This window comes from Diabrotica virgifera, chromosome 8 (assembly GCF_917563875.1).
Source record: "Diabrotica virgifera virgifera chromosome 8, PGI_DIABVI_V3a".
In the NCBI taxonomy this organism is placed as follows: Eukaryota; Metazoa; Arthropoda; class Insecta; order Coleoptera; family Chrysomelidae; genus Diabrotica; species Diabrotica virgifera.
In genome coordinates, this window is record NC_065450.1 from 25,264,453 (window position 1) to 25,277,190 (window position 12,738).

At 30.1% G+C, this 12,738-nt stretch overlaps 1 protein-coding gene across 5 annotated transcripts in view; it reads left to right on the forward strand.

Annotated features, from left to right (window-relative positions):
- The first annotated feature begins 1,191 nt into the window (after positions 1-1,191).
- The window catches only part of LOC114336268 (calcium-activated potassium channel slowpoke), a 663,340-nt gene continuing 651,793 nt past the window's right edge, over positions 1,192-12,738 (forward strand). For all 5 annotated transcript variants that reach the window (XM_050659851.1, XM_050659850.1, XM_050659854.1 and 2 more), the window contains exon 1: positions 1,192-1,725. In XM_050659851.1, the coding sequence (XP_050515808.1) occupies positions 1,402-1,725 (324 nt within the window). In that variant the 5' untranslated portion in view covers positions 1,192-1,401. The remainder of the gene's footprint in view (positions 1,726-12,738) is intronic.

Sequence of the window (12,738 nt, forward strand, 5' to 3'; positions counted from 1 at the left end):
TTTTTTTTTATAAAAACACTTTAAAAAGTTGTAATGTGTTTTCCCCAAGAATGCTTCATTATTTGGATATTTCACATTGAATTATTCTATTTGGAACTTTTTGAATATGAACCTATTTTTCATTAGCTATAACTCTGCTTTTGCTAGGTATAGAGACCTAATATATACACCGCTTTTTTTTCACTTTTTATAGGCTACAGTTTTGATAGGAATGTTTTTTTTGACAGAATGCCTACGTTTTGAGTTATTTTCGAAAAACCGTCTAAAAACGTGGTTATTTTGTTGAAAATGAACATATTCACTTGAGAATAACTCGAAAACTATTGATTTGGTGAAAAAACTCTATAGAACAAAAGTTGCTTAAAATTAGTCAGTTTATCCATTTCGGGACTATCTTGGACATATATTTTTTCACCCCCGAGATGGGGTGAAACTCACCCCTAGGGCAAAAGCACACATCGACACCATATCACTTTTTTTCTTTGACGTGTTAGCTATACGTATGCCAAATTTCATGTCAATCCAAGCGGTTCGTTAAAATTTACAGCAAAGACCGTGAAAGAATGTACTAACAGGATCATATATATTTACTTTAAAAAACATATAAATAACACAAAAACGTTTGTTCCATTGTGACATGTAATGATAACTAATGCAATTTTTTGTTATTTTTCTTATCAGATGCATTATTCTACAATATGAAACTGGATTTTTCTTGGCTATCAGAAAACAAACAATCTATTTTCTCCCCCACATCGATGTATAAGTATTATACTTTTAGGCAATACCTTTATAACACAAAAATATATTCTATATTATTTAAATGACTTAATTTGAATAAGAATGAACGATCTTCTTTAAAATTCTTTTTTAGATCGATCAAATTAATTTATTTATTTGGAACATATGACCAAAAATTCTGATGTCATCTGCTCGAGTAATTAGGTTATCAAGAAACTTGACCGAAATTCAGTTACCCCGTTCACCTAGTGTCTAGTACGATCGTTACATTGATTAAACTATCGCAACCAAAACAACGTTGTGTTTTTAATATTTGACAACTCCCTCGTAGCGTCGGTTTTATTTTAATATAAAATAATTTACGTTAATAACTAAGTTGTGCGTTTATAAGGAATAATAAAGTTGTAAATTTTTGTTTAAATTTCCATTTGTTTCCAGGGTAAGAAAAAAATCAATGTTAGGCAACGACGCCGAAATGTGCAACGTCTAACAGCGCGCATCGGACGGCGAGCGTCTCCGACACGTATTCTCGTTGCCACCGTATTCAGTCGAGTTCAAAACGTAAACGCGCTCCAGAGCGGTAGTCCCCCAGGAAGCCCTATGCGATATCCTAGGTGAAATAGAAGAAACAACCGCGTGAATGCCTTCGTTTGGCACAAAATGTCGTCTACCGGTGAGGACGTGCCCGTCAACCTTACCCTTCATGAAATCCACGACACTTGCCTTGACGACAGAAAGTACTGGTGCTTCTTGCTCTCCTCCATTTGTACTTTTATCGCGGGCTTGCTCATTGTGCTCGTGTGGAGATTGTTTGCGTTTCTGTGTTGTAGAAAGGATCCCGAATTGGGGCCCAATGATCCCAAACAGAAGGAGCAGAAGGCTGCCAGACAGGGGAAACAAGAATTCGAAGGGACTTTTATGACAGAGGCCAAGGACTGGGCGGGAGAGCTGATATCTGGTCAAACGACTACTGGAAGAATATTGGTAAGAACATTTATCTTCATATCTAATTTTAACGTATTAAATCATAAATTAAAAGGGATACAAAATTTATCGATATTCTCTTTTATGTCAAAAGGTCACTACACTTCCCAGTACACATTCCATGAAGTTAAAATCTTTATAACGACTTAAAACAAGTTTTTTTCCAATAAAGTAGCATTATCTATTAGGCTACCTAAGAAAATTTTAATACAGTAGGATAGGCTAATTTTTTTCTAATTTCTCTACTTTCATTGTGTGGACAAATAAACCATTTTTTTTCAAAAGGGCGTACTTTAAAACAGCTCAAAATTAATTTGTTTACAAACGATTTTCTTTGTTCTTTTTTAATGACTAGTAGTTTGACAACTCATAAATACTGCTGTGAAAACATCAAATGACCTAGGGTGGTCTTGGCAATATACAAAAAAATTATCTTGCTTCTCGCTTTCTTTTCTATTACTTGCTTTCTTTCTTGGCTTAATTATTGTCACATAATAATATTTTTCGGCTTGCTATTATTTCTTCGATGATTTTTCACGATTGATTCTTTTTCGAAATTCCATAGGTCCTTTGGTGGATGATTTGAAGTTTTGATATTAATTTATCTTTATCTTACACATTCCGTTGTTGCTTGACCTTTTCGTCTTTTTTTTATCTAATTTGTTCAAATATGAAAGTAAGGAATCTCATGCATCAATTTAATGTAATTTGTACACTAGATCTGATCTTTCTGATACTCTCATTTATTTGCTTTTTTTTTTTAAACCATTCTACAGCTTCTTCCATGTCTTCTATCTTTCTTTGATATGTCGAAGTTAAGTTTGAAATTATTTTAAAATTTTTTTTAAAATTCTGTTTTCATTACGAGTATACGCTCAACAATTCAAAACAATTTTTTTGTTGTAATGTGTCTACACCATTTTAGTTCTTTTTTTAGTTAATATAACCAAAAATTTAAGTATTTGAAAATTATACAAAAAAGTTGTCTCTCATGGTCTAAAAACATCAACTGACCTAGGATGGTCGTCACAATATACAAGAAAATAATCTTGCTTCTTGTTTTATTTTATACTACTTGTTTTGTACTACTTTTATACTACTCATTTTTTTCTTGTCTCAATTATTGTCATATTATGTGATTAAATATTTTTCGGTCTATTATTTCTTCGAAGATTTCGCACGATTGATTCTTTTTTCGCAATTTTGTAGTTTTTAAATTTTGTCCTAATATTTTATCTTACATATTACGTCCTTGATTGAACTTTTCATCTTTTTTTATATAAGAGCTTTTGTTTTCGTATTCTTCAGACATTTCTTTAATTTATGCAAATCTCTGCAATTTATCGTTTATAAGATGATCTACTTATCTAATAGCTATTTTATGATTTCTAAAATTTGATGAAAGTGCACTGCTTTTTTTATTTTTATTTATACTATTTTTATTTATGTACTGAAAAAAACTGGTTATTTGATTCTTATTTTTGGTAGTATTGGATTTGCGATAATAATAGTACTCCATACTTTTTTATCTGCCATTGTTTCTCCAGCTTTTTCTGTAACTTCATCTTTTTCTTTGTTTTATAGAAGTTCAGGTCATAACTCTTAAATATTTATGTTGTTTGTCTTCTAAAACTGTAGTACACAATAATTCTAAAGTTATTTTGGTGTTGCATTGTATCTTATCCATTCAGTTCTTCCTTCATTTCTACGTTTTTCTCGTATTTCATCCTCTCTTGTTATGTTTGTTCCAAGTCTGAATCTCATGCCCTTATATTTTAGTATTTTTAGATTAATTGTTTTTGTTCATTGTGGTTGTTTCTATTAAATGTGATATTGTGGATGTCATTAGGGTATTGTAAAATTCAATATTTATATTCTTTTTATCTGCTTTTTATTAAGGTCTTGCTCTTATCGTAGGCGTCGTTTCCACTCTTAACTGATTAGTACTTTGCTGAAAGTAAAAGTGTGACTTATTCCAAATAAAAATTATTGTAAATTGCATTATGATGCCACATTATGTCACAAAATCAACTTTACCTCAAGAATATCCATCAGAAAAGTTATTGTATGTGCTCTATCTTTAAAACGACAATCACATGTAATGATTTCAGTAACATTCTTGTGTTAATGATCTCATAGTAAAACACAAGGAAAAAACCAGGAAAAAAATTCAATAATATTATCCCGACGTGTTAAGTATTTGGTCTTTCATTTAGTTTACTCACCAAATTCTGATTTTATATGTATGTTATTTTATGTAATAAATGGTGTTGTTGTTTGTTTCAGTTTTTATGACACTAAATCTATTCGCCCATTTTACAATTTTTTTTACTTATTAGTCGTTTCTTCGTATCTACCTAAAACTAATACTAATATTAATCTCTAATAAACAATTCTACTAATAAATAATTATTTTTGTATTTGTTTGAATAATTTGTTTGTAACATATTTTCTTTCTATTTTTTTTTGTTTTTGCTTTTTTTAAATGATGTTCTCAGAGTTTCACAGCAATATACTTAAATTATGTATCCTCAATATATTATTTAACTTATTTAGTACCTTGATATACATATTATTAATATATACTCTGGGCTAATTAGCAAAATTCATGGAAAAGTTATTTACCAGCAATTTTATTGCTGGAATCTAATTATAAGATCCTGCATATTAATAATATAGGTATGCAAAGTCCGCAGATAGTGTGCTACTTTTTTATAAACAAAATGGCGCCGACAAATCGTATTTTTTTCAATTATTGCTCTATAACTCTGAAGATTTTAACTTTACAACAAAAACACCCAAATAAAAATTCACCGCAATTAAACTCTGCATAGAGATAAGTTTTTCACGATTTCCTCCGATGAAAATTTTCCTCGGAAAATGCGGGTTTTCCTAACAAAAACTCTAATTTTCAAATAAAGTTTTAGGTAAGTAATTATTAATCAATAATAATGAAATAACTTAGTGAAATCAAAGCTTTCTTGGTATAGATTGTAATTCCAGAAGCCGGTGAAAATTAAAGGAATAATTTAGCAACAATTCAATTGTTAATTAACAATTTACGTTCGCAATAATAAACAAAATAATCATGATATATTGATCAAACTTATAAAGATTATAAAGATGAGATGCTTATTTAATATTTTATCGACAAAATATAAATTTTTCGTTTTTTTGCATAATTATTAAATTTTGAAAAATAGTTATTTATGTACCAAGTCAGTAAAGTGACTCTTTATCGAACGAGTCTGATATTATGAGCCGAGCGAGCGTAGCGAGCAAGGCGAATAACAGACGAGTTCGATCAAGAGTCTTTACTGACGTGGTGCATAAAAAATTTTATCGCCAATCATAAAAAACATTAACACTTACTTAAAACTTACTTAATTATATCCTTCTAATGAACAAAGAGCGTGTGTACTTTGTACGCACAGAAGTTATACTTCTATTATCATGATTTCAACGAAATAAATATATTTTAAACAGTTTTATCGTATTTATATTTAAATAATATACTAATTTTAACACTTAAAGTAAAATACCAAAAATTAAAAATACCGTTAATAGTTAGGTCATTGTTTATGAAGTGTAGCGTGTAGCCTGCCGCAGCGAAGTTGATTTGCCGTGATGAATAGTAGAAAATCTAAATAAATACATACATATTTTATATTTGCTAACAAATTATCAGTACCTACATATCTATGACCGTCCTATATATAATCGAATTAACAAAAACACCATTTCATACTATATTCGCATTAATACGAAACTTAAAAGATTTAAGAATTCTTTTACTTTTACACAAAATAAAAATTTCGTATGACAGTAATGACAGAAGGCTCTTGGTTGCATGACGGCCGATTTCGATGTTTAATCGATAGTTGTTAGGTATCAATATTGAATACCTAAATACTAAGTCTGTAAAGTTTTGATTTATGTTTTATAAATATAATTGCAAAATACTACAGAATTTCATTTTCTGACATAAATTTAATTAATAATAACGCAAATTTTGTACAATATTTTTAATAATTAAAGTAAATAAATTTTAAGGTCACTCAAATTAATAATCGATTACTGCCATCGACCACTTACATTCAATCTCAGTTAATTTGATTAATCGCGGCAGGTAAAGTAAAACTCTTCTTTCAGTACAATAAAGTGTTACTTTACTGCCGCAAATGGCGGCAAATGAGTACAATAATGAATGACTTTAGTGACGGTTGGTGATAAAAATGTTATAATACGCTGGACTAATTAGTAAAGTACAAAGAAAGGTTATTTACCAGCAATTTTATTACTGGAATCGAATATTATGATCCTATATATTAATAATATAGGTGTGAAAAGTCCGCAGATAGTGTGCTACTTTTTTTTATTAACAAAATGGCGTCCCCAAATCGTGTTTTTTTCAATTATTGGTATATAACTCCGAAGATTTTAACTTGACACCAAAAACACTCAAATAAAAATTCACCAAAATTTAATTCTAAATAGAGACATGTTTTTCCCGATTTGCTCCGACGAAAATTTTCCCCGGAAAATGTGGGCTTTCCCAACAAAATCTCGAATTTTCAAATAAATTTTTTGGGCAAGTAATTATTTATCAATATTTAAATAAATTGGTGAAATAAAAGCTTTCTTGGTATAGATTATAAATTCAGAAGCCGGTGAAAATGAAACGAATATTTTAGCAACAATTCAATTGTTAATTAACAATTTACAGTCGCAATAACAACCAAAATAATCATGAGACATTGATAAAACTTAGAAATATTATAAAGATGTGATGCCTATTTAATATTTTGTCGACAAAATATAAATTTTTAATTTTTTTACATAATCTTTAAATGTTTAAAAAAATAGTTATACACAAATTAACATTTCTCAGAAATTATTTACTATATTCTAATTTTAAAAAATACTTAAAATGCGTATTTCAAAGGACTTGAAAATGAATGCTTCAGAAATCTTTTCCAACCATTTGCAAAAAAGTTATGAAACAGCAAAATAAATATAGGATTGCTCCGTTGTTTATGATTTTTTTTAATTGTTTCAAAGCTTAAAAGTGAGTCTGTGGTACAATCTAATTACTCACAAAGAATATCAAATATTAGTTCAATGGTTATATTTTAATCAAAGATTAAAATACTTTTTTTTGTAATTTTTTGCGCGAAAGTAGGCTTGATACAGAGCCAGAGCTAAAATGTTCACTCGAAGCGACTGACACGCAGCATACATAATACTATAATTTTTATTATTAAGTGTACGTCGCGAGGCGGTCGTCGCTTCGAGTGAAAATTTTAGCTACAGTACTGTATTAGTCTACTTTCGCGCTTGTAAATTACAAAAAAATATATTTATAATCTTTAATTAAAATATAACCATTAAATCAATAATCGATATTTTTTGTAAATAATTAGCTTGTACTTTAAACTCACTTTTACGCTTTGAAAGAATTAAAAAAAATTATAAACAACGTAGTAATCGTATGTTATTTTGCTGTTTCATAACTTTTTTGCAAATGGTTGCAAAAAAGATTTAAAGCATTCATTTTCAAGATATTTGAAATACACAATTTAACTATTTTTTAAAATTAGAATATAATAAAAACTTTTTGAGAAACGTTAATTTGTTTATAACTATTTTTTTTGGAAAGTTTAGTAAAGTTTTCCATTTTAGTGGGCGCTTGCCATTTTTTAATTATTTTTCCATTTTCAACAATCGTTTTTTCCGATTAAAGCGCCATCTATCCATAGTTCGAAAAAATATTTTGAATAAAAGTTGCTTATTTTTACGTAAAGAATCCAAATCTGGAATAAAAATTTAGTGCTCCTATTTAAGATTTTAAAGTACCATTCGTACCATAAAGTCGTGTTTGGTACCATTCGATAGATTTTTTCAAAAATATTGATTAAGTATATTTTGAACTTTTTCGATCTAATGTTTATTTTGCGAAATATCGCGGGATTTGTATTTAAAATTTTAAATTTGCCCCCACCCCTCTCCTTGGGGTGTCATGTTTGGTATCAGTCGATAGATTTTTGAAAAATATTGAACACGTATTTTTTAGTTTTTCCATCTAACGTTCATTTCGCGAATTATTCGCTTTTTTTTGTGAAACTTTTAAACTCGCCTATTTCCTTACGTTCCGCTCAAATCGTCAGATTTATTAAATATACACTCTTTTGCATGTACTTAACTTACCTTATCTTAATCTGACAATTTCGAGTATTTTTAAGGATAGATTTTTTTTCGGGCCCCCCTTAACGAACACCCCTGTGTTAAGAGCCAATATATGGTAGAGGTATATCTGCAGGGCACCAGGTTTCTCCCCGTATGATAATCTGATGCGCTCGAGTAACTGCAAAAATCCCCGCTTAGGCTCCTCTACCATAAGAATATCTATCAAGTGAACTCCAGATGAAGTTGATAGCATCAAAGCTAAGCAAGTCATGATGTAAATAAGAGAACCCTTTCAATTTTTTTAGAAAAAGGTGAAAAAATAAATATACTCTATTTCCACAAAAATTAAAATTTATAGTAGGTCCTATAATACTTTCTTTATTTTAGCATTTAGTCGTTGTCAATATGTGGACATTAAAACGTTAAGGTGATACAATAGCGATCAACAGGTAGCCAAAACGCGTTCCAAGATTACGGCTGTAGTTTTTTACATTTTTAAATTACTCTGTAATTAAATACAATATTAAAAAAACGAGCCTGTACCGTCATTAAGAAGAACAAAAAAATACACTTTCTTTAAATAAACTGTTTTATCCGATGCCTAGATTTTGTGTCATTTTGGAACTACTAATGAAATAAAAAATTTTAGTAGTTCCAAAATGACACAAAATCTAGGCATCGGATAAAAATGTTTATTTGAAGAAAGTGTATTATTTTGTTCTTCTTAATGGCGGTACAGGCTCGTTTTTTAATATTGTATTTAATTACAGAGTAATTTTCACATATTAATATATTTTTCAAATTGGGCTCTGTACCGCCATTCTTTATTATATTACGAATGCGTGTGCTAAATATCACGAAAAAATATTCAAAATTACAGCCGCAATCTTGGAACGCGTTTTCGCTACCTGTTGATCGCTACTGTTTCCTCTTAATAAAATCATTTTTTAGTAAAATTGTGGCTCATTTCCCGTTTGGAATAGTTGATTACAAAAATACCACAAGGAAATAGCTTCCGAACAACAGAAATCTTACTGCGAGAACAATGTAACCATGTAAACATATCTTTAGAAAATAAGGGATATAAAAGATTAAGTTTAAAATTGTTTTATAGCCCTTGAAACTACCTTTTTAAAATCTATTTGATTTTTTATTATCTTTAATTTTGGTGATTATAACTTTTTGGTGAAACTCGTTTTTGAATTATATTTATCAAAAACCGCTTAAAACCATGCATTTTTCGCGAAAAAGAAAAATTTTTAATCTTTAATAACTCAAAAAGTATTGATATTGGTAGGGGAGCAAATTATGCTAAATTTGCAGTTACTCGAGCGTTATGGGGAGCTATTGGGTTGTGATTATTACGTCCTAAAACCAAAAAAAGTTAAGTAAAACGCAAAGAATCCAAATCTACAATAAAAATTTGGGGGTTTCATTTAAGATTTTAAAGTAACCCCCCACCCACCTCCGTGGGGTGTCGTGTTTGGTAACATTCGATGGATTTTTCAAAAACATTTTTAACGTATATTTTGCAGTTTTTCGATTTGATGTTAATTTTGCGAAATATCGTGGGGTTTGTATTTAAAATTATAAATTTACCCCCACCCCTCTCCGTGGGGGGTCTAATGTTTAGTACCATTCGATAGATTTTTGAAAAATATTGACGAACTATTTTTTAGTTTTTCGATCTGACGTTCATTTCGCGGAATATTCGCTTTTTTTTGTGAAACTTTTTGACTCACCCATTTCTTTACGAATCGCTCAAATCATCAGATTTTTTTATTATACACTCTTTTGCATGTACTTAACTTACCTTATCTTAATCTGACAATTTCGAGTATTTTTAAGGATATATGCTTTTCGGGCCCCCCTTAACGAACTTCCCTGTATTAAGAGCCAATATATGGTAGAGGTACATCTGCAGGGTACCAGGTTTCTCCCCATATGATAATCTGACGCGCTCAAGTAACTGCAAAAATCCCCTCTTGGGCTCCCCTGCCAATATTTTAGTAACTTGATATAACAAATTTTACTTAAAATTTATCCCTCTATCGATTTAAGGAGTTATCTTTAATAAAATAATTTTCACCCACGAGAGGGGGTGGCATCCACCCCCAGAGGAAAATCGCAAGTTGGCACCATATCATTTTTGTTTCTTGAGGTATCCTCTAACTACTCACCAATTTTCATGCAAATCGATGGAGGTTCAACGAATAGGAGGTGAAAACATTTAGTAACTGCACTAATTTTCCCCTTTCACCCCTTATTGCTACTTGCTGTGTCCTGTGTAGATTGTGTAAGTTATTGTGTAGATTGTGTAAGAGGTTATTCATGTTGTTGATGGAGGAGATGGAGGTGCATGTAAACATCGAGGATATCTTGTTTTATATCTACGGTTTGTAGAATTTGTGGTTAGACTAGGGATGGGAAAAACCTACCGGTTATAACCTAAAATCGGTTTTTTTGCTCCGCGACAATCGGATTTTCCGATTGTTTTTTTGTCCCGATTATAACCGGTATTTTCTTTTTAAAGTAATAACCGGTGAAAAACCGTATAAGTTACCTCTGGAAAAAATAATGAATTTTGAGAAAAAAAGGTGATATTTTTTTGTATATTATGGTGTCCATATTATATAGCTCTGGATCCCGCGTATCAAAAAAAGTTGATTAATAGCAAGCTGAAAATTTGTTAATAGATTAACGGTGTCTAGTCGGACAAACTTTGATGTATGGGAACAGTGGAACAGGGGAAGTTTTAATTGTGGAACGTGTCATCCTGACAAGTTTAGGATTGTGAAAACTAGCAGGTTGTTTTTAAGTTTATTCAATAGCAAACTTTATACAGTGATGACGTTTGAGTTGGAATAAATTCATTATCTCGAGAAGGGGAGAATTTGGAGGGAAATCCTGAGACAGGTCGATTTTTATTTTTAAATTATGACTTTTCGTCATATACCGGGTGTCCACTTATATTTTCCCCCATTTTAACTGCCTATAACTTCTAAACGGCTCAAGATAGAAATATGCGGTTTTCGCTGAAATGTTTTATTTTAGTAAAAGTTTTGTCTGAATGGATTGAATTTTTTATATCGCTTTGAAATACGAAAAAAAAATGGAGGATTTTTGAAAAAAACATTGTTGATTTTTTTTAATGGAACACCCAGTATATTTTTCAGCAAATTGAAAGAAGGGTAATTTCAGTAAAATGAGAGGTGCAACGTGGATATCACATACCTAAATAATATAACTAAGCAAAATGATTTTTTTATGTGATTTCCACATTGCACCTCTCATTTTAAAAATTAATTTCTCAGTCATTTGACAACCGATTTTAAAAAATTTTATATCGCTAGATAGGTAAATGACCGTTTTTTCAAGTTACCAAAAAATGTACTGGTATTTTAATAAAAAGAGTCAACAAAGTTTTTTTTTTCAAAAATCCGCCATTTTTTTTAAAAGCGATACAAGAAATGGTCATTTACCTAAAAACTTGAAAAAACGGTCATTTACCTATCCAGCGATATACATTTTTTTAAAATCGGTTGTCAAATGACTGAGCAATTATTTTTTTAAATTAGACATGCAATGTGGAAATCGCATAACATAATATCAATTTGCTTAGTTATGTTATTTAGGTATGTGATATCCACGTTGCACCTCTCATTTTAAAAATTAATTACTCAGTGATTTGACAACCGATTTTGAAAAGCTTTATATCGCTGGATAGGTGAATGATCTTTCTTTCAATTTCCAGAAAAATATACTGGGTGTTCCATTAAAAAAAATTCAACAACGTTTTTTTTCAATAATCCGCCATTTTTTTTCGTATTTGAAAGCGATATAAAACATTCAATCCATTGAGACAAAACTTTTACTAAAATAAAACATTTCTGCGAAAACCGCATATTTGTATCTTGAGCCGTTTAGAAGTTATAGGCAGTTAAAATGGGGGAAAATATAAGTGGACACCCGGTATATCATACTAGTGACGTTATTCATCTGGGCGTGATAACGTAATCGATGATTTTTTTAAATGAGAGTAGGGGTCGTGTAATAGCTCATTTGTAAGGTTATTTAAGTCTCTATTCGGTAATATAAACGTTAACATAATTATTTATACAGGGTGTCCAAATAAATTTTTTTAATTAAATTAATTGGGACAAAAAGAAGAATGTATGTAATTCATTTATTTCAAAATACATTTGAGTGCTATCAGAAAATAGACAGAAATGTTTATTTGACAAATAAACATTGTTTTTCGCTTAAATTCAATGTTAAAACTGCCACCCACCTGTCTCTTAACAATTTGAACATTGAATTTAAGCGAAAGGCAATGTTTATTTGTGAACTAAATATTATTACCTGTTTTTCTGACAGCAGTAAAATGTATTTTGAATTAAATAAATTGTTTATATCCTTTTTTTGCGTAAATTAATTTAATAAGACAAATTGTTTTTGTACACCCTCTATAAATAATTATGTAAATGTTTATATTACTAAATAGAGAATTAAATAACTTTTCAAATGAGCTATCACACAACCCGTCCTCTCATTTAAAAAAATCATCGATTACGTCATCACACTCAGGGCCGCGTTTAGGTCAAACGACGCCCTAGGCAATTCTCTAGTAGCCGCCCTTCAAACATGTACCTAACATTTTTGCGAAAAAAAAAAATGCAAACAGAATTTTTTATTTAAATAAGAATGTTAGGTTCTTCAGATAATATTTGGAAATGTGTTAAAAATATTCTTTATTTTACATCAGTCGTAATGTTACATATTACTATTATAAGTATGTTTGAGCGTTTTGACCTGTGCCCAATGCAT